We start from the raw sequence: 21,981 nt of genomic DNA on the forward strand, positions 1-21,981 counted from the left end.
CCTAACCGCTGGATAGGTCGTGGTGGTCCCATTGCATGGCCACCGAGGTCGCCAGATCTTACGCCTCTAGATTATTACCTCTGGGGCCACATGAAGACCTTAGTCTACGAAACTAAGGTCGATTCCCGAGAAGCACTGCGGAATCGTATTTTTGCAGCGGCAGAGCACATACGTCACCATTCAGGCAACATTGCTTCTGCTACCCAATCCCTCATGATGCGTGCCGAAAACTGCATTGCAGCTGGCGGAGGACACTTTGAACAATTACTATAAAGCAGGTACTGTATTTTGATACTTATGTAGTTAGCTTATAGCAGAATATGAAGTCAGCCATGTTACACCAGCGCTTGCCATTCATGTGTCATGTGTAGTGATGAGGCGTCTTTTAACCTGGACGGTGTAAATAATTTACGAAATGTGCATACGTGGTCCCACAATAATCCACATGAGATAATGGAAACGGAATTCCAAAAGAGATTATCCGTGAATGTACGTATAATACAGTTATGTGGTCGGCTCATAGCGCAGCCATATTACGTCATCGCTCGCCAGTCATGTGTCATGTATAGTGCTTGGAAACCCTAAGGACAATTATGACATGGCGAGCGAGTATTTTGTATTTCAATTTTATGGCTTCACGTCATTCACAAGTTAGTTTGGTGTTACGTACATTATTAACATTACAGAATCCACATATTCCTGCCAGTTTTAATATGTATTTTGTAATCAACAAGTGTGCAACGCCGGTCAAAGTTTGACACTTCTCTGGCCATTATCTCCGTAACCGTTCAACTTTGGACATAGGTGTTTTGGGTTATATCGGCATACTTTAACATAAGGAACACCCTCCCGAAGTTTGGTCCATTCCTCCTGGGACACCCTATATATATATAACATGCAAAAAGATCTGTTTATGATCTGCAGTCTCATATTTGAAACATAAAGGTGTGATGTACACGGTGTCATCAGATTGTTTTATTTCTCTATCTCAGTCTGATTCCTCCATTTATCCTCTATTTCATGCTGCCTTTTTCAAAGCAGTTTCCTTTCAACTAAATATAGAGAGTTAAATAATCATGCTGTTGTTAGAAGTATTTGCAGGAGTCGCATGTTTTGAATTTGGAAAATCCAGCAAGTGATTATTCTTCAATCATGGTGATGTCATTAAATTCCTTCCTCTCCACTGCTGACTTGGGTTTTTGTTTCAGAAGGAAATATGGGTCTCTTTGAGTTTTTTTTTTTTAGAAGGTCCTGACAAACACTGACATAATTTTGCTTTTGTTCCAGAAGCACAGATTTTTTTCACAGTTCATCACACATTGAGATCTTGTATAAGAATGCTTTGTCATGATTCAGATGAGATTCCCATTCATTAGCTAAGTTGTAGATAGTGATACATCTGTTTTCATGAACATATTCTTTGATTCCTGTCACATTTTCTTCATTTTTGCACTTTACTTTGTAGCTTACTATGTCAGCCAGTGTTTGAGTTCTGCTTATTGTTTCCTGTTAAAAAAATCGAATTTAACATCACACAGGTTTTTGTAGCAATATGAACCTATGTTGTTGAGTTGTATAAAGGGTATGTAGTAGGTCATGAGCAGGCAAGGTGTCTTTTGTTTCACTGTGTTGTTTCTGTTCTGTGGATGTTAATAATACCTTCATATGAAAATGTTAGGTGTAGTTAGTATTTATCATGGAATGTGAATTAGTGTATAAAAATTTTGAAGGTTTTTATTTTCAAAACAGAACCTAGATGATGCCCATATAGACCAGTTAATCAAAACTTTCTAGGAGCTTTAATCAGATACCAGGAAGCTAGTCCAAATGATATGTGCATATTATGATGAAAATACATATAACTGTTTAATTCACATAACCATGTAGATCATGAGATATTTGAGTGAACTCTGTCCATAAATGATTTATGCTGGGAAAATGTGAGGCATGTCATTAAATGGACATCCTGATAATACTAGGAAGTAAACGGGAATATAGGCTTATGAAATATGACTTGAAACCTCTTTAGGGAATGTCCATGTACACAGAATGTACACCTAGGTACATTTTAACCTGTCTGTTAAAACTGTTAAGAACTTCATTACTCCTGGGGTGTGATGTTGGTTTATTAATGCCAGTAATAAATTTCATCCACATGAGAGTAACAACAGATGATGGTTTCATCAGTTTGAAGAAATGGGTAGAGTTTTAAAACAGACAAGAGTAGAAAGACTGAAAACAGCAGATGACATTGTTGAAAACATTAGACAGTCTTGGTTTCTTAGCCCCGGGAAATTGCTTGCCCCCACAGTTTGCAATTACAAATTAAAAAAGTAACAGTCCGTGGCGTGTTAGTAGAATGACTTTGGTTGCATGCATACAGAATCAAACTTGTGCAACAAATTAAGCCAGATGACAATCGAAGATGTGTGGAATTTGCAAGTTTAACGTTAATTTGCATAGATGATGAACGGGGCATGCGGTAGCATAGTTGGTTGAAGCACTGTGCTACAAGCCGGAAGGTTGCAGGTTCAAGTCCCGATGAGGTCATTGGATTTCTTTTCAATTGACCTAATCCAAGCGCACTATGGCCCTGGGGTCGTCTCAGCCTCTACCAAAAATGAGTACCAGGAATATTCTTGAAATATTCTTGGGGGTAAAGGGTAGTCGCCGTGTAAGGCTGACAACCTTACTGCCATTTATGAGCCGATTGTCTAGAAAATGTGGGAACCTCAACATCTCACGACCCTATGGGCCTCGACGGTCTGTTACAGGGATACCTTTACTTTACTTTTATAGACAATGAATAGAATATATTAACCAACATGATATTTTGTGGTGAAACCAATTTCATGTCAGTAGACATGTAAACTGTCATAATTGCCCAGTATGGGTCATAGAAAATTCACATTTGGTTCAAGAACTCATTCATGGTATCCTCAAGTGGAATGTTTGGTGCAGGTTATGTGTGATCATGTGTCTGGGCCACTTTTTTCCTTTGTGTAAAACACAGTTAACAGACAAGTTTACATGGAGGTGCTAGAAAACTTTTTCTTTCCTCAGTTAGAAGAAAGTGACTTCACAAACAGTATAATTTTACAGCATGATGGCAAACTGCCACATTTCCCAAAGGCATGCTGTGGAAGTCCTTACAGTAGCATTTCCTGGAAGGTGGATTGGCAGAGGTGGTTCAGTTCTGTTGCCACCTAGGAGCCCTGGTTTGACCATTTGATTTCTTCTCTTGGGTCTCTGAAAAGAATTACGTTTGTATAGACAAAATTTGATACCTGAATCATATAAAGACAAGAATGAGAAAAGCCACTCAGCAGGTAACAAGCTATATGCTGCAGTGTGTATGGCAAGAAGTGCAATATCAATTGACTATATGAAGGGTCACAAATGGTACACATGTGGAAACTTACTAATTATGTTCAAAACTATTTGAGGTATGTTTTAAAATGAAATTTTAATTTCTTGAATGTGTTCGTTATTTTTGTAAACATTGGTTCTCTAAACCCCACCATTATTTTTTGGGTACACTACATAAATTCAGCTTGAATCTTCAGCCTCATATATACTGTTTTTTATGCTCAGATGGCTTAGTAAGCATCCTTTTTCTTTGTAAGATTTGAGGTTTTCACGGCCGTGACTATGAAGAAAGCAGTCTTCTGGGATTTGGCACCTTGTATATATGGTGTTAACCGACGTTTCGGAGGAAAGTATCGCCTCCATCTTCAGGATAGAAAAATAAAAGAAATCCACAAGCAAAGAGACCGTGAGAGCCGGTAAAAGCAGACCGCTTCTCACGGTGTCTTCCCTTGCAGATTTCTTATTTTTTCCTTCTACCCTGAAGATGGAGGCGATACATTCCTCTGAAACGTCGGTTAACACCACATATACACGGTTCCAAATCCCAGAAGACTGCTTTCTTCATCTTTTTTCTTTTCAAAAATTTTCTAGGTGAAGGCCACATCCACACAGGTGATGCTTTACAGACCCCTGGTATGTATCCAGTTTCAGAACCGAAAAGTGACTAAATAATTAACTAAGTGTATAGCTGTGATGCAGGTCAAATAAGGTTTGGAAATGCTGCACTAGGTTTCACTCTTTCTCGGGCTAATTCCATTCTGAGTTGTATTTGATTTTTTTAAGTAAGAAATAACTTTCTCTGGAATTAGGTAGTGTGTATGAAATGTGATTCTTATGTTAGTGTTTTCAGTTTCCCGTTGATTTCAACTGACTGTCCTCTACTGATATGATAAAACATATACTTGAAGCACCAAGTAATGAGACTCCCATATTAGAATTATGTTGTCATCATGCTTGTAATGTGTAACTTTTCAGTGTTTGAAAACCGAGAGAAGATGGTACTTGTGATGGAATATGCAGCAGGAGGAGAACTGTATGACTTTCTAAGTGAAAGGAAGGTACTAGCTGAAGAAGAAGCAAGGAGAATATTTAGGCAAATTGCAACAGCTGTATACTACTGCCACAAGGTGAGTGTTTGATATTTTGACAGCAGAATGAAAGTAAATTTTCCAAATACTCTTTTAAATGTGTATGTTTTCCTTTGAACTGAATGTCCAGAAAATGCTGGTAGAGTGACTGTTGAAATAGTAAGCTTGTCACAGTAGTATGACCCATGCCATGCCATGGTATGTAAAGCATAATTTTGTTTGTCTTAACAGCACAAGATCTGTCATAGAGACCTCAAACTAGAAAATATTTTGCTGGATGAGTACGGTAGTGCAAAGGTAAGTATTCTAGAAGTGGTAAGTTATTTTGGAATTTGTGTCTAAAAAACAAGTTCTTCTGATGTACAGATAATTAGAGAGAAGAAATGGAGGGCCAGTAATTACTCTAATGAAACAGATTTTTGTCTCACTGCATACATTGAGATTATGTTTCATGGTTATTACCCATGTGTGAATTATTCATTTTGTGAATTATCTGTACTTTTTTTTAATTTTAATTGCTTGTTGAATATGATTTTTTACTGTTCCCCAGACAGGTTTCCCCTGCCAATCTTCATTCCATCAAATTCTCCACAAATAAGAATATCTAACTAATTCTAAATTGTAATCAACTGTAAACAATTGTAACTATTGTAATTTTAATCTTACTCATATATTAAATTGTTAATATTCAGAATTAACTTGACTTGTCCTATATCATGTACAATGATCTACGGTGACGAAATAAATAAATAAATCAATCAATCAATCAATCAATCAATCAGTCATGTTTCTACCACCCTATTTTATGGCATCCTTCAAATTCTAACATTTTTTATTCATTTCAGTAATATATTCCATAGGGGAAAATGTTCAGGAAACTGATTGTAATATTCAATATGTGACAGAAGCAATGATGAATTGAAGTGTAATTGTGTGTGTGTCTGCTAAGTTTTGATAGAGTACATGTGATGGACCTATAGCAGTGATTTTGGAGTTCAGTCCCGCATGTAGCATTTAGTGAGGGCCTCGTGTGTATTCTGTAAGGCTTCTGATTCTAATGAGTTCTGTTACAGAATCACACTGAGGATCTTAGTGACAGTTTAACCAATGGAAAGCTCCTCCAAACTTAATTTATCCATGGGTGAGACAGTTAAGTGAACAAGGCTCTTGTCACTTGTAAAGAGCCGCCTCACCTACATTGTTCAGTTTGCACACCAAAGAACTATGCCTGAATGATGGGTTCTATTGACTACAGCCTAAGGAGGTAGCACATAAGCATGCTCAAGTTTTACACATGTCTGACAGGAGGGTAATGTGACCTGAACTTCCACTCCTGCAGAATTCCAGTTGCATAACAGTCCAGTGACCATGATATAAGTGTGCTTGTAATTGTGTCATGAGTTTCTGGAATTGATATCTGGTAATCCAGACACACCAGGCAACATTCTCATAAATAATGAAGCACATTTTCATTGGCATGATACTCTTAATAAGCAGAAATTTTTATATTGGGTTGCTGAAAATCTACATGACCTTCACGAACCTCCTCTCTATGGTCTGAAGTTCATGTTTGGTTTATGATGTCACCTACTGTAATCACTGGACCATATTTCTTGAAAAATGAAGATGAGCAAGCTATCACAGTTCTGTTCATTACTATGCTCACAAAATTGAAATATTTTTCATGTTGATAATACAAAATCTGGTGGGGCATGAAAAATCTGTGTATGGTTTCAGCAAGATAGTGAAACACATGGCAAGAATTACCATGGCTGTTCCTCACATTTTTTCCCCCCCACAGCAGGTAATTTCTCATTTTGGTGAGATGGCCTGGCCTCCTCATTTACCAGGCATGGTCATAGAAGAAATCACTCACATTTCATAAGAAACACCTTGGAAATTTATGCAGAGCTTCTCACATCATTTGCACCAGTGCATTCAGTAGTATGGTGATCACCTAAGGGACCTCTTCACATAGAGTAAAATATTGATGAACGATGTCAAAATGGCTATAGAAACAGATTGTATATTCAAAGTAAAATATGCTTTGCTTTTTGTAAATCATTATTGTATTTTAAAGGCACTTCACTGTTTCTGTCACACTGTATATATTCACATCTGTGCTGGGGTTTTCACTCAGAACTATACAGTGAGAAAAGTCTTGATGCTTAATTTACCTGAAAATTTCTTTTCTCTAACGTATGTAATCATTTGTAATATGTACTAAACGTTAGGTGCCAGAACTGTTAAATATTTCTTATCCTTGAATTGGATATTAAATATATTTAAGAACTGATGGTAGCATTAAGTTTATGTAATTTCATTGTTTTTTCTTTTGTAATTGTGCCAACAGATTGCAGATTTTGGGTTGTCAAATGTATTTGATGAGCAGAGGCTTCTGAATACATTTTGTGGCAGTCCATTATATGCCTCACCAGAAATAGTCAAAGGAACACCCTATCATGGACCTGAAGTTGATTGCTGGTGAGAAATATTTATTAACATTGTGTTTGTAATAATATTTTTACTATATGTATTAATTTTATATCACAGGAGTGAAACTACAGGTTTAACATATACATTTGTGAAAAAGGTATTGTGACTTAAAAATTCATATGTCATGTGCACTTGCACAGTTTTGAACATTCTTCATACTAAAAACCAGTAAATTAGTCTATTTTGGTTCATGGACACAGTTGTGACAGCTGACACCTGGTGGAAGTTGGACATCTGAAGGAAATGAATACGAATATTAAGACTTTGACCTTGAAGGATGTGACTTCTTATGCAGGATTGTAGTTGGCCCGCAGATGAAGAGAGTGTTTTTCTCTGAAACATCGGTGACCTTCCTGGAGACAGTATGGTATCACAACACGAAGACTCTGGTCTTAATATTCACCATTGTCAGTGTCTTACATCCTGTATGTGTAACAAATGTTTGTGTCACATTTATGTGGATCTAATACATATTTCTTATCCATTATTATCACTTTCAAAGTAAGTGTTCATATTAATGTCAGTATTTGAATGAAACATAGTGCTTTGTACTGTAATATTCACCAGCAGTAATTCACATTTGTAATACTGGTGTTTTTTCAGAATGTGGCTACATTTGACAGCATATTTTATAAAAAGCAGAAGAAGATGAAATCATTGTACTGCATGTTTAGAAATATATCAGTAAAAGAAACTCATTCTTGCTGCATATTGTTTAAAACATAGCAGTAGAAGCTATTTTCTATGAAGTGTATCACATAAGCACTGAATTTCAGAACGGGAAGAAACTGAATGAACTGATTATTTTGAAACTGTAAATTCTGAAACTTAAACCTGTTTGTTTGTTTGTTTATACCTTTCTCTTTACCTAAGATTTATAACTTGTGAAGTATAATATAAATAAATATTCATTACACATTTTTCAGAGTTAATCTGTTCAGAAGAGGGCTTCATGGAATATGACGTAGTATTGGTCTCACTTTCCTTACTTTTTGTGGTATCATCATATTGGTGTGTGTTGTGATATTCAGCATGTACATGTGTCTTCTCTAAAATAGCTGCTGAGCATCTTAGCCAATTTTCATGAATACATAATGACTTTCTGAGACTGTCATCCATTGCATGATCAGTTGAAGGGGATGAATTGGACAGGGCCTGTAGCAGATATGCTTGAGATCAGAAACTTTAGTTTGGAAACCTGAAGGGGCAGGAGCCTACCTGGGAGGTTTAGACATAGGTGGGAAGATAAGGCTCAAATAGATCTGAAATTTGGTTTAAGACCGTGGACTAGAGATTCGAGTAACTCAGAGGGCCCAGTTCCAGGTTCGTGTGAACACAGTAATTTATCTTCATGTTCGAGGAGGACCCTGGTCCATGGAGTTGGATTTCATTTATTGGTTATTGGCTGTTTTGCTTTCTAAAGTATTTTTTGTTTACTAAATATTTATCTCACATCCTACATAGGGATGTACTTACCTGTGTTCTTGAATAAAGTTAAATGTAAATAACCCAGTGAAAGTATTTTGCGGCTACATTGCCTTTGACTTTTAATTGAAACTCCTGTTATATGTTTAGTGATAAGAATGACTGGTGTCACTTGATAATATATAGATAATAATTTTTAAAATGGTTGTAAAATCTGGAAAATTCTAAGAAGTCTGTGATCATTTATTTTACAGTTATATAATTGTGTTACAGGTCTCTTGGTGTGTTGTTATACACACTTGTATATGGTGCAATGCCATTTGATGGATCAAATTTCAAGCGTCTTGTGAAGCAGATTTCACAGGGTGACTACTTTGAGCCAAAGAAACCATCACGTAAGTTATTCGTGATCTATGTCTGAAATTAATGTGAATTTCTCTTCTTTGAAATATCATGTAATTGAGTAATTGTCCAAAGGTTGGTCATGCAGCCTATTTTTGAAAATTTTCTGGTCCTTTTCTGAAATATGTTGGACTAGACTATGTAATCTAAGAATTTATTTCCCTTCTTATGTCTCTCATGTCTCTTACTCATTTTTGTGTAGCTCATAGCGTTTGCTTTTGTCAGTGTCACCATGTGATCAGTGTATATGGGATTCCCATTAATCACTCATAGTCTTGATTAAAGAAACAAATCATACAGAAATTTCTTTTTTTTTAGTTTTAGATTGTGATTTAATTTTTCTTGAATAAAGAATATTGTCACGAATTAGGGGTGCATGACTATTGACAGGGTGTGGATTGGTGTATGGATTTAATGACCACTTGTATACACCACTCAGAACTACAGGCTATTACTGATTTAAGACAATCAAGATTCTTCAGCTTCTGTGGTCACGTCATTGCCCACTGATTAACACCCCACACCTGAACGTATAGTGCTATCTTCTCAGTCTCCCCAGCTCTCAACTGACTGCTCACTTGTAACTTCAGAACTTGACTGACTGTTCTCAACTGAACTCTTCTTTATAACCACTTTGCATGGACTGGACAAAAAATGTTTCCAACAATGTGTTTACTGATCCTTTGCTTAGAAACAGGTTCTTCTGTTGTTGCAGGCATATTAATTTCGTTGGAAACCTGTTCATGAGCCATTGCATAGCAGTGAAATAATCCTGTTTTCAGGTATTTTGTCACATTTCCTCCCTCCTTAAGGCTAAAGATCCTGACTGGCCTACAGGATGGGGTGGTATGGACTGGATTGGTGTGGCTCAGGATAGGGACTTTTGGAAGGTTCTTGTGAACACGGTAATATACCTTCAGTTTCCATAAAATAGTAGGAAGTTCTTGAGTAGCTGCACAACTGGGAGCTTCTCAAGAAGGCCTCAACCCCATGAAGTTAGTTAGTTATGAAGAAGGAATAAGGAACTCTGCAGCCAGAGTTTAAACCATGAATTGATCATTTGAAATGGTATGTGCATATTGACAGTATGTTTGTTTTTTCAATGCAGCTGCTTCTCCATTGATCCGAGAGATGCTGACTGTTACTCCAGCACGTCGTGCTGATATAGAGAAAATATGCTCTCATTGGTGGGTGAATGAAGGTCATACAGATTTGTGCCTGGATATAGCAGAGGAATTAGCAAATCAGACACCAGTTCGGCTGGATCTTCTACTTTCCTTGGCTCCACCACCACCTGCAGTTGGTAGTGACAAGATGTTACTTACAGATGAACAGGTAAAAGAACCTTGCATTGAATACTAGCAAAAGCACTGGTTCTTTACTTGGCTTTTTCATAAAATAAATAATACTGAAATTATAAAGTTAATTATTTATTGTCACAAGCTGATGAATATATATTCCCGCAGACCAGAATTTGTAATTTTGTACATATTCTTCTTTTTTAGAAAAATTAATTTAACCCCAAGCTTTAGAGAGGCCAGTTTCCATCACTATCTGTATCCCTTTCACAATACAGAATCCAAATACTTGCATTTTCCAGACATTATCACTAAAAATGAAGTCCCATTGTCAAACTGGATCCATGTTTATTTTTACACATTGTTGACAATTAAACAAATGCCATGTCATCTACACTGCTGATTTGACACTCACTGTTTAGTTGACAGACTCTGTCAGAGTCCATGTTTCTCAAATTAACTCCTAGAGTGGATATGACATACTCCATTATAGCTCTGCATAACTGTGATGGGTATGACAATGTATTGTGTTGTGTGCTTTATTACACTTTTATCTGCAGGTTATGATGAGCTGTGGAGCTGGAACTTACAGCATTGAAGTACTTGGAATTTTGTTACCTAAGTGGTCCTACTGCAGGATTCAGGCATTAGCATGGCCAACTTAAATACTTTTATTTTTAATTGTATATTTTTCTCTCGCTCAGAGTATTCTGCTGTGAGAAAGATGGGTTGTAAAGACAAAGTGTGTATGACTGTTTTCCATCTTCAAATGAAGACATATATTTCAAAGAAAGGAATTATGATTTCTTCTTAGGCATCTAGTGAGGAATAAGAACAAAACCATTTCTTACCAAATATGCAAAAAGAGTTTGTTTGTTAACTGAAAACCTGCTTTCAGGGTCATGGTGACTCCAGAGCAATCGTTGCAGACCAGTTAGGACCACCTCGCTGCCATTCAGTTGGAAGCCTGATGGAATTAGATCAGACTTCAACTGAGCGACGAATACGAGAATTTGAAAAGGGGAAGCGAAGGGGAAGTGGTGGAGATGCCAAGGATGCTCCAAAAAGAAAGCTAGAAGAAGGTAATTGCAATTTTATGGTGCTGAAAGCTGGCCTGGTTTGTATGTTATGTTAAGGTAGTAGCATTTTTCCTTGCATCACTCAAATGCAAAATTATAAGAAAACCTCGCAATTGCAGAATATATTGTAACGTGTTTGGAGTAGATACTTCCATGGCAATGCAATAACAGTGAGCCGTTGCATAGACAATGCCGAAACAACGAATGTGTTTCCCCGGAGATGAACAATAGAAGGCTGTTGAATACCAACGGATGAGACGAAACACGTTACTGCCATAATCTATAGAGATCATTCCCGAAGCAACGGATTGCCGAACAAGTGAGATCGAACCTTGGCAAATGGTGTCTCGTATCCGGTCCGCAGAACACCTACATAAGTCAAGAGCGACAGAGCTACAGGACGACAGTCGAGATCTAGCCTTCATACAAGACAGTTGGAACCGAGCCTTCATACAAGATGGTCGGAACCTAGTTGAGACGTTGCAGACGTAATACTACAGCTGATAACGATTGTAAAGAGTGTAAGAGTGAATATTCAATAAAGATTCGCTGAATCCGAGACCCACGTGAATTTATTTGTCGCGTGACATACCCAACTCGTGGCAATATGCTTTTAAATAACAGCTTTATATAAGCATTTTACTTTTGTTATTTTACCGTTTGCCCTTATGTTTTTGTAGGCATTGATATTTCACCCATATATTCTTATAGACACACTGAATTATTTAGTATTCATCCGTAGATTGTTGTCTTACAACCTTTATAAGTAAGTTTGCTATATGTCAAGACAGTAGTGGAGAGGTACTATTAAATGAGATCTTCAGAATTTTCTGTACTGTCTAGAATGCACAGATGAAGCTTTTATTGACAATACTAGATTTAATTTCAATGTAGAATCTTGAAAGAAGTGTAGAACTCTCATCATCTAAAGCCTGGTAAGAAATCTTATTTCTTTTACATGCAGTTACATTATCTGCTAAATTGTATACAGGGTGATTCACGTAGTTTTACCCCGGCTTATGGTACATATTCCTGGGGTTATTTCCTGGAAAATTTCCTTATAAACTTGTGGTCAATTTTCAGTAGTTATGGAGTAACAATGGATTTTCGAAATGCATCATTGTGAATGCAGCGCTATGCCTTCCCCCCCCCCCNACCATGCATTCCAGGCAGCTGTGTCAGCAGATAACGCAGACCGGCTAGAATGTTGCACATAGGTAGGCAGAGTGTTCCAGTCATAAATAGGATGTTGTGTTGGTGACTGTGAAGTTAAGATGCTGTACACATTTTCCACTGAGGAATATGCCGATATGGTGTTTGTTTTGGGTGTATGTGATGGAAATGCGAGACCTGCTGCTGCCGAATATGACTGGCGTTATCCTAAGTGCAGGATTCTGAATCCTAAATCCATTAGCAGTACATTCAACACATTAAGATAAACTGGTTCTCTCCCCAGCGTTCGTATACAATATGAACTAAATCCTCAACGTGAATTGCGCGAAGAAGAAAACATTCTCGATGCTGTAGAACGCAGTCCACGTGCCAGTACAAGACGTCTCGCTCGGTGGTTCGGTGTTTCTCAGTCCTTGGCGTGGAGGACTCTTCATGAGAACAGGCTGCATCCTTATCATTTACAGCAAGTACAACACCTACAACCAGGAGACTGTGCTCTTCGTCTGCAGTTCTGCAACTGGTTAAATGGAAATCGGCAGTTGTACCACTTGATAATGTTCTGCGATGAGGCACAGTTTACATGGGAAGGGGTCAACAGCAGTCACAACTTACATGTTTGGGCAGACAGTAATCCCCGTGCCACGATAGAATCACATTTTCAACACCGATTCAGTGTCATCGTCTGGTGTGGTGTTCTGTATGATCAGCTAATCGGGTCGTTCATTTTATTGCATTTGGGGCTGGATGAAGGACATTGTGTACCAGGTAAAGGTACAAACATGTGAAGCATTCCTTGAACGTATTCTGGACGCGGCGATGACAATAAGGAAGAAAAATGTGGAACTGCGAAATGCTACGAGCGCGGTTCATACGTGTGCAACACGTGTTGATGTGCAGGGAGAAATTTTTGAAAATCTTATGTAAATCCAGTCGTCTTCTAAAGCACTACAGTTTAAAGGAAACAGATTGATAGAAGGGTGTGATATGCAACCATTGGTATGTTTACAGAATGGAATGCTGAAAATAATGTAATTTTGTAACATAAAATCGATGAAAAATGTTGCGCAATACAAAATTAAGAAATTGAAAAAAAAATGGTTTTAGACTACTTCTTTCCTAAAACATTAATGATTTAAAAAGTATTTGTATTGTATTTCTAATTTGTATTGACTGAAATTTGAAGAAGAAAAGATTTTTCGCCAGTTTTCAGATTACTGTATCTCTTAAATTATGAGTTGGATACCATTAGTATATTAACATTTTTTGTTCCAAATTACCTCAGGAATGCCCTTCCTAAGTGGGGGTAAAACTTCGTGAATCACCCTGTATATGCTGCGCAGTCTTCAGTTTGTAAACAACTATGATATGTTAAAAACTCAGAATAGAGCATATTTTTGCTAACATTTTTACAATTTATTATTTAGAATGGTGCAGAGTGTTAGGGAACAACAAAGGTTGTATAACTTAGCTCAGTATTGTTGAGTTTCTTATTCTGTAATGCTCTATAATGTTTGTCAGAGAAAATGACAAATGGATAATGAATGTAAATACTCTCATTATGCAACAGGAATATCAGCTGAGGATGCTGCCCAGGGTGGAGCCAAAAGAAAAGAATGTCTTGGCAAACGGGAACGTTGTGCTGATCAGAATCAGTCTACAGTACGGTCTAGTAATCAGAGCACACAGGCCTCTGACACTAAAGAAAACAAGCAGAGCATATCTGAAGCTGAGGAGAAGATGGATATTGACACGGATATTGAGATACCAGAACCGGTCAGTTCTGAAATTTCCAAAGAAACAAATGAACCGCCTGCTGTTAATGGTGAAACTTTAATGAATGAGACACCTGTAGTTTTGGGTAAGATTAAATGATACAGAACTGTTATTATTATTATTACTATTATTATTTATTTCATCTGTAGCTGTAGAGAATTACAATTGGACATGTCAAATATCAACAACCTCACATAAAAAATATAACATTCACACAGGGATTCATCACTGTAATACAGCAATACATTTCAAAATACATTTTTAACTTAATTTAGGAATAATAAATACTCCAAAAATACATAAAAATAAATAATTTAAATATATAGACAGATTTATGAACAAGCAGTTTATGTCAACAATTAATAATAATAAATACTCCAAAAAAGGCATAAAAATATACAGACAGATTTATCAACAAACAGCCCATGTCAACAATTATTAAAAAATTCTTGAAGAGAATAGAAGTCATTACACAACAATTAATTCTTAAGTTTCTTCTTAAAAACATTAAAATTTATTACATTCTTTAATTCAGTTGGAAGGCCATTAAATATTTTGGTTCCCATACTAATCACCCCTCTCTTGCTATGCTCAGTATTACAAAATTGTACATACAAATTATGTTTATGAATAGTGTTATAGCCATGAACATCAGAATACTGGTTGGTATAAATCTTTTTTATTATAAAACAGGATCTGAAAAATATATAAGGAAGTAACAGTTAAAATCTTTAATACACGAAACAAATTTCTACAGGAAACTCTATTTTTAACACCTTTTATNTAACATTCACACAGGGATTCATCACTGTAATACAGCAATACATTTCAAAATACATTTTTAACTTAATTTAGGAATAATAAATACTCCAAAAATACATAAAAATAAATAATTTAAATATATAGACAGATTTATGAACAAGCAGTTTATGTCAACAATTAATAATAATAAATACTCCAAAAAAGGCATAAAAATATACAGACAGATTTATCAACAAACAGCCCATGTCAACAATTATTAAAAAATTCTTGAAGAGAATAGAAGTCATTACACAACAATTAATTCTTAAGTTTCTTCTTAAAAACATTAAAATTTATTACATTCTTTAATTCAGTTGGAAGGCCATTAAATATTTTGGTTCCCATACTAATCACCCCTCTCTTGCTATGCTCAGTATTACAAAATTGTACATACAAATTATGTTTATGAATAGTGTTATAGCCATGAACATCAGAATACTGGTTGGTATAAATCTTTTTTATTATAAAACAGGATCTGAAAAATATATAAGGAAGTAACAGTTAAAATCTTTAATACACGAAACAAATTTCTACAGGAAACTCTATTTTTAACACCTTTTATCAACCTTACACATTTTTTCTGCAGTTTATAGTTTCAGAGTCCTTTTGCACCCCACCCCAAAAAATAATACCATATTTCAACATGGACTCAAANATACATAAAAATAAATAATTTAAATATACAGACAGATTTATGAACAAGCAGTTTATGTCAACAATTAATAATAATAAATACTCCAAAAAAGGCATAAAAATATACAGACAGATTTATCAACAAACAGCCCATGTCAACAATTATTAAAAAATTCTTGAAGAGAATAGAAGACATTACACAACAATTAATTCTTAAGTTTCTTCTTAAAAACATTAAAATTTATTACATTCTTTAATTCAGTTGGAAGGCCATTAAATATTTTGGTTCCCATACTAATCACCCCTCTCTTGCTATGCTCAGTATTACAAAATTGTACATACAAATTATGTTTATGAATAGTGTTATAGCCATGAACATCAGAATACTGGTTGGTATAAATCTTTTTTATTATAAAACAGGATCTGAAAAATATATAAGGAAGTAACAGTTAAAATCTTTAATACACGAAACAAATTTCTACAGGAAACTCTATTTTTAACACCTTTTATCAACCTTACACATTTTTTCTGCAGTTTATAGTTTCAGAGTCCTTTTGCACCCCACCCCAAAAAATAATACCATATTTCAACATGGACTCAAATTTTGCAAGGTACACACTACTTAAAACAGTTTGGCCCACTGAGTCCCATAGGGATTTTATCAAATAGGTAATCTTGCTAAGTTTTTGACACACACATTGGGTGTGGGTTGCCCAACTTAAATCTTCAGTAATGCAAATACCCAAAAATTTTACATCCACTGAACAAACCACCTCCTTACTATTTATATAAAAAATGGGTCTGGTATTTGGAATAGATCTACTTCTCCAAAAAAATAATACCTTCGACTTATCCATGTTCATTATTAAACAAATTTCATAAAACCATTTTTCTAATTGATTCTTTACATTTTGATTTTTTCATTTAATGATAAAATATTTTTTCCAGTAATCACTATATTTGTATCATCAGCAAATAGTGCTACCTCTGCATTATGTATAACTAGGGGCAGATCATTTATAAATAATAGAAATAAAAGGGGTCCCAAAACAGAACCTTGAGGTACGCCATATTTAATTGCTGTAAGGGATGAGGTAACTGTCTTCATTTTAGAAGTATTTTGATCCATTTGGTGAATTTCAACAAAATGTGATCTATCTGTAAGATATGATCTCATCCATGCATGAGATATTCCTCTCAGCCCATATGGTTCCAACTTTGCAAGCAGCAAGTTATGATGAATAATATCAAAAGCCTTTGATAGATCCAGAAATATACCAAAGGCCAGTTGTTTATTATCTAGTGTTTCTGAATTTCTCCAATAAAAGTTTGAATTGCCGTAAACGTGGATTTATTTTTTCTAAAACCATTTTGAGCATTTTATATCCAATTGAATCTATTTAAGAAATTTACAACCCTATTGTACATCACTGTTTCAAGAATTTTTGAAAAACAGACAAAATAGTGAATAGAACTTGGTCATGTTTGTAGGTAAGAGAATTGTGCAGTAATATAGTAAGAAAGTATAAGGAAATGTCTTATTTCATCTTTATGAAGTTCATCTCAGGAGCATTAGAACATTTGATACTTGTTTCATTTGTAATAATTTGGTTTTAGTAAACATTTATATGGTCACAAGTCAGAAGTTTGCTAGCTTTAACCTGCCTAGTTGCAGTTACTGTGAATTTTTGTGTTGAAGCTTTGATACTACTAAGGACACTGACTGTGACCTTTATCATAAAGGAAGAATGATTTAAATCCTAGGGATTGGCATCTGTATTTCAACTTGGCAATTTTAGTTAATACATATGCTCCCTGGCATACACAAGTCTCATCTTACTTACATTTTACCTTATGAAAATTGTTCTACAAGGAACACAATAAAATACAAATTAAATCCTTTATCACCCTCCTCCAAAATTTCACTTTCATTGAGCCAGAATGGCATTAGGATTAAGGTACAACACGTAAATTAAATGTAAATGAACTTTTGCTGTTGTAAATGTTAGTTCTTTATCCTTACAATGAATTTTGGATATTAGAGTGGTAGAATGGGGTGGTATGGACTGGATTGATCTAGCTCAGGATGGAGAGGGTTCTTGTGAACATGGTAATGAACATTCAGGTTCGGTAAAATGTTGGGAAGTTCTTGAGTAGCAGCACAATGGGCAGCTTCTCAAGAAGTGCTCGGCTCCATGAAGTTAGTTAGTTTATGTTTTCTTCCAGATTCTGCAGAAAGTTGTGAGGCTGATACAATGACACAGAAGACTTCGCAGAAAGATCCAACAAAGAAAACCATGGCAGGAGACAGAATGGCAAGAAAATCAGTAAAAGGTTCCATGAAAAAATCAAAACCATCAGTTGATAGTGTTCCAACTAATACTGAAACTGCAATAACTAAGGATGTTGAACCTAAACCAAAAACAACACAGACTGAAGTGGAAGGGACCAAAGCTGAGAAGAATACAGAAGAAACCCCTACAGCAGCACACCTGCTATCCAGTGAAAGTAATAAAACAAAAGAGGGAACAGGTGAACCTCCAGTTGAAGCTGTAAAACCCAAAGTGAAAAAGAAGAGAGTGCCAAATTCTAATAAATCAGAAGATACTTCATTAGAAAATTCACAGAATTCAGCAGGAGAAGTAGATGTACTTGAATCTAGTCTAAAGGCAACTGATAAGTCTAATTTAGATGAGAGTTCTAGTCTGTTAAAAAAAGAAGTAGGTGACACTAAAATAAATAGCAGTTCTGATAACATTTCTAAAAATTCTTTGTCTTCCAAAGACAGTAGTGAAAGTAAAACTTCTGGTACGTCAAAGACACCTGGTGTTAAAACGAAGAAGGTCCGTGGTGATTTAAGTCTTGGTAAATTAAGTTCAGGTACTGATAAATATTCTAGAGGAGATGAATTGGCCTCACCCACTAAACCTGTTGAAAGGAGGCGTTCAAAAATATTTGAAAATGGTGACAAATTCAATATCTTTCTTAGCGGCTCTGATTCAAAGTTACCAACAACAGAAAAACCCAAAAAAGTATTCATACCTGGAGTTAAAGTTAGTGACTATAAACAGGCTTTTGAGAGAAGATCGTCACTTACTTCAGCCCTTCCTGTGCCAATCAAAAACTCTTCATCAAAAAAAGCTGTAGGTCAAAACTCTAAACTTATTACAACAAAAAGTTCTTCCTGTGATAGTGATAATGTTGATACACCCAGAGCAGTGAAAGATGTAGGAAAAAGTTCAGATGTTAGTGAATTGATCACAGAATCTGATTTGAATACTCCAAAACGTTTAGAAGATTCCCAGAGCTTGAAGAAGGAAGAAACATTGCCTGAATCATCTAGGGAAAATCAATTGTTCATAGAGTCTAGTGCATCACAGACTGATGCAATATGTTCTCTAGAGCAAAGTACAAAACCTAACATGGAAGAAAGTAATGAATGTAAGAGCATGAATCCTGAGAATACTGTGACATCTGCCACAGCAAAAGATGAAGAGGCAGATTTAAAATTGGTGCCAGCTTTGCACATGACAGATAAAGTGTTCCAGCAAGAGAAAGCCAGAATAAAGAAATTAAAAGATGCCGTTGAAATAATAAGCAATGCAATTGCAGAGGAAAGCAAAAGGGAGTCAGATTCAGCTGCAGTAAAAAAGATTTCTGCAGCAAAGCCTCCTGTTCCCATTTCACCTGACAAATCCAAAACAATGAGTGCTGGAAACTCAAATTCTTCTTCGCCTAAATCTCCTCCTATGTCTCCTACTGATGCATCTTCTGGTAAAATGACTATACAGGTCCAGATTGCTCCAAATGATGTGAGATTGGCAACTGTTCAGGTTTCAACTCCTCAGAATTCAAGTTTTCCATTTGATGATACATCTGTATCAAAATTATCAGCTGACAAAAGTAGTGAAACTCCATTTGGAAAACAACATGCAAATGAAGATACCGGTAATGTGTATAAGGTTGGTGTTCTGTGTATTTTCGTTAATCATATGTGCTTGATAACTGCATGATTATAATTCACACATGGAGACATGGTTGAAAATTTATCAGCTTCCAGGTTCCCTACCTAAGGGACAAGATTTTGTTACATAATTTTTTAATATTCCTTGAAATGCAGGGTAGTTCATGATGTAACGTCTTCTCTTCAGAAGCTTATACTTAAAGTCATCCAAGTAACATCTCCGTGGAGCTGAATCCTTCCTGAGAAGCAAACAGGGAGACAAAGGCCACCCCCAGCACTGGAAGAGCCTCACCTGGTCCCAGCTAGACCCATGATCATATACCAGCTGAGGCTTCATACCCCTTGATTGGGAATCCCCCTCCCCCAGCCCACCCTGCCTGGTAGCCTGTTCAGTTCATTCTTTTGGTGGTCAGATTGTTCACTCCCATCAGAAATGCTGTTTTAGTCACATCTCCATTGGACTCCTCACCACAGTCTCCAAGAGATCTCGACTATTCATTCACCCCAGTGATAGAGCAGAACACAGGTATAGAAAGCCCCTACCCAGAGCACTGATGGCAGGGACCCTCCCATTATCCCTGTTGTGTGCTTCAGGGACAGAGAGCCTCCACAGCAGGTCACAGCTGGGCCTGTAACCAAGCCCAGCTGAGATCCTGGCTTTACCGAGAGGGGCCCATCCCTTGCTTTGCTTCTCCTGCTAGGCTTTCCAATTATTTTGCATGATGGTCAGCTTATTCATTCCTGTGAAGAGATCCCTTTCAGCCTTCCTTCAGGGGACCCCTCACCAGAGACCGTAAAAGATTTGGCCATTTGCATGGCAACGGAAGATACAGTAACTGGGTGCTCTGATGCAGAAAGATCTCTTCACAGCAACAGGAGGCCACACAAGATTAGCCATCCAGTGCAAGAGGAATTTTTCTTCCTAAGAGGATACTGATGAGAGGAAAACACTAGTCTTTCTGTCATTTGCTAGTAGGGCCAGCAGAGCCCCCACCATTATGCTAGCTGGACCTGCAACTGAGTTCCAGCCAAGCTCTCAGTTCCATAAGAGGAGTCATCTGTTTCTTGGCCACTTCTTCTGCTAGCTAGTCCAGTTCTGCTTCATGATGGTCAGGTTGCTTGCTGTCACTGATAGAGCCTCACTCTCAATGGACTCTCATTAGAGCACCCAAAGGATCTTGGCTGCTACAGGAAAATCTGACCACCAATCCCTGCATGTGGGAGGAAGGCCAGTTAACAGTTACTTGTTGCTCTGTATTCCAAAGGAACTGTTCACCATACTGCTAAGTGTTTACAGATCTTGGCATGGTAGTTTGTACCTTACCTTAGGACACCACTACCCTTAATAAACCAGGCAAGCCTGTCTGCCTCCATGCAGGCCAACCTGCTGCTTGTAGGGACTGCCATGAGTAGGCAAGTGGGGTGAGTTGGTCCCCAGCTAATACAGTAAATTTCATATATATTGTGACATGTTGTGCAACGAAGGACCCCTACCTCCCCAGCGGCACGTGGCGGTAATGTAGCACTCGGGTAATAGGCGAGTCATCACCCCGCCACTCTCCCCGCGGTGACGTCACGAGCGGAGCCGAAGTGAGCCGAGCGGAGCCGAAGTTAGCCGAGCCCCCGCAACCTGGTAGCTATGCAATGCGAGTCAACAGCGGTGACATAACAGGATGACGTGGCACTCATTATGCAACAGGCAAGCACTGCAGCTATGTAAGTGAGCTGCACAGCAGCTACCAGTCAGTTGTAACGTGGCCTTCGCTGAAGACAGTTTCGAGTTGTATCGTAACAGTTGCCGAGTTAGTTGTAACGTAGCAGTCGGCCAGTTGAGTTATAACGTAACAGTCGCCGAGTCAAGTTGATGTATAGCGGCAGTCGCAGAGATCAGTAGTAGTCGAGCGAGAGTGTGTTATCAACAGTTCTCCAGTCAGCCGACTACAGTTGGAGTATAGCAGCCGTCGCGGAAAGAAGAACCGGACGTGTGTGTGATTGTGTAATTGGGAGTGTGTGATACAGTGACACATAGCTCCCCTGCTGTAAACGTGTAGACTACTGAAGACAGAGTGAACTGATTTGTGCATAGGGTTATAAAGTGTGAAACCCCGCAACAGTGGTAACAGATTATTGCGATTAGGGTTATAAAGTGTGAAACCCCGCAACTGTGTGATAAGTAATTGTAGCCATTATTTGTAGATTGTTCTATAAACCAATTAACCATCTCTACGGCGTCTTCAGTAACCGAAACACGTTACAATATATATATATACTAATATTTATTGTCTTTCACATACTGATAGTAGGAGTGTGAAATTAATTCATAAAATTAAATTTTCTCTGCAGATACAGGGGGCAGTCTGAAAGTTTCTGAAATTTGAATTTTGCGCACAAATGGTTATGAGTACAGTCAACTCTCGATTATCCGGGCTAATGGTGGGGATGGAAGTCACGGTTAATCGAAAACCCGGTTAAGCCAAATT

At 37.1% G+C, this 21,981-nt stretch overlaps 1 protein-coding gene across 2 annotated transcripts in view; it reads left to right on the plus strand.

The window, feature by feature from the left end:
- The window catches only part of LOC111865010, a 97,735-nt gene that overhangs the window by 30,600 nt on the left and 45,154 nt on the right, over positions 1-21,981 (plus strand). For both annotated transcript variants that reach the window (XM_023852694.2, XM_023852695.2), the window contains exons 5-12: positions 4,345-4,496; positions 4,689-4,754; positions 6,811-6,941; positions 8,652-8,773; positions 9,889-10,115; positions 10,977-11,160; positions 13,898-14,188; positions 17,764-19,499. In XM_023852694.2, coding sequence (XP_023708462.1) covers positions 4,345-4,496; positions 4,689-4,754; positions 6,811-6,941; positions 8,652-8,773; positions 9,889-10,115; positions 10,977-11,160; positions 13,898-14,188; positions 17,764-19,499 — 2,909 coding nt within the window. The remainder of the gene's footprint in view (positions 1-4,344; positions 4,497-4,688; positions 4,755-6,810; positions 6,942-8,651; positions 8,774-9,888; positions 10,116-10,976; positions 11,161-13,897; positions 14,189-17,763; positions 19,500-21,981) is intronic.

Source organism: Cryptotermes secundus, unplaced genomic scaffold (genome assembly GCF_002891405.2).
Source record: "Cryptotermes secundus unplaced genomic scaffold, Csec_1.0 scaffold766, whole genome shotgun sequence".
NCBI classification, from domain to species: Eukaryota; Metazoa; Arthropoda; class Insecta; order Blattodea; family Kalotermitidae; genus Cryptotermes; species Cryptotermes secundus.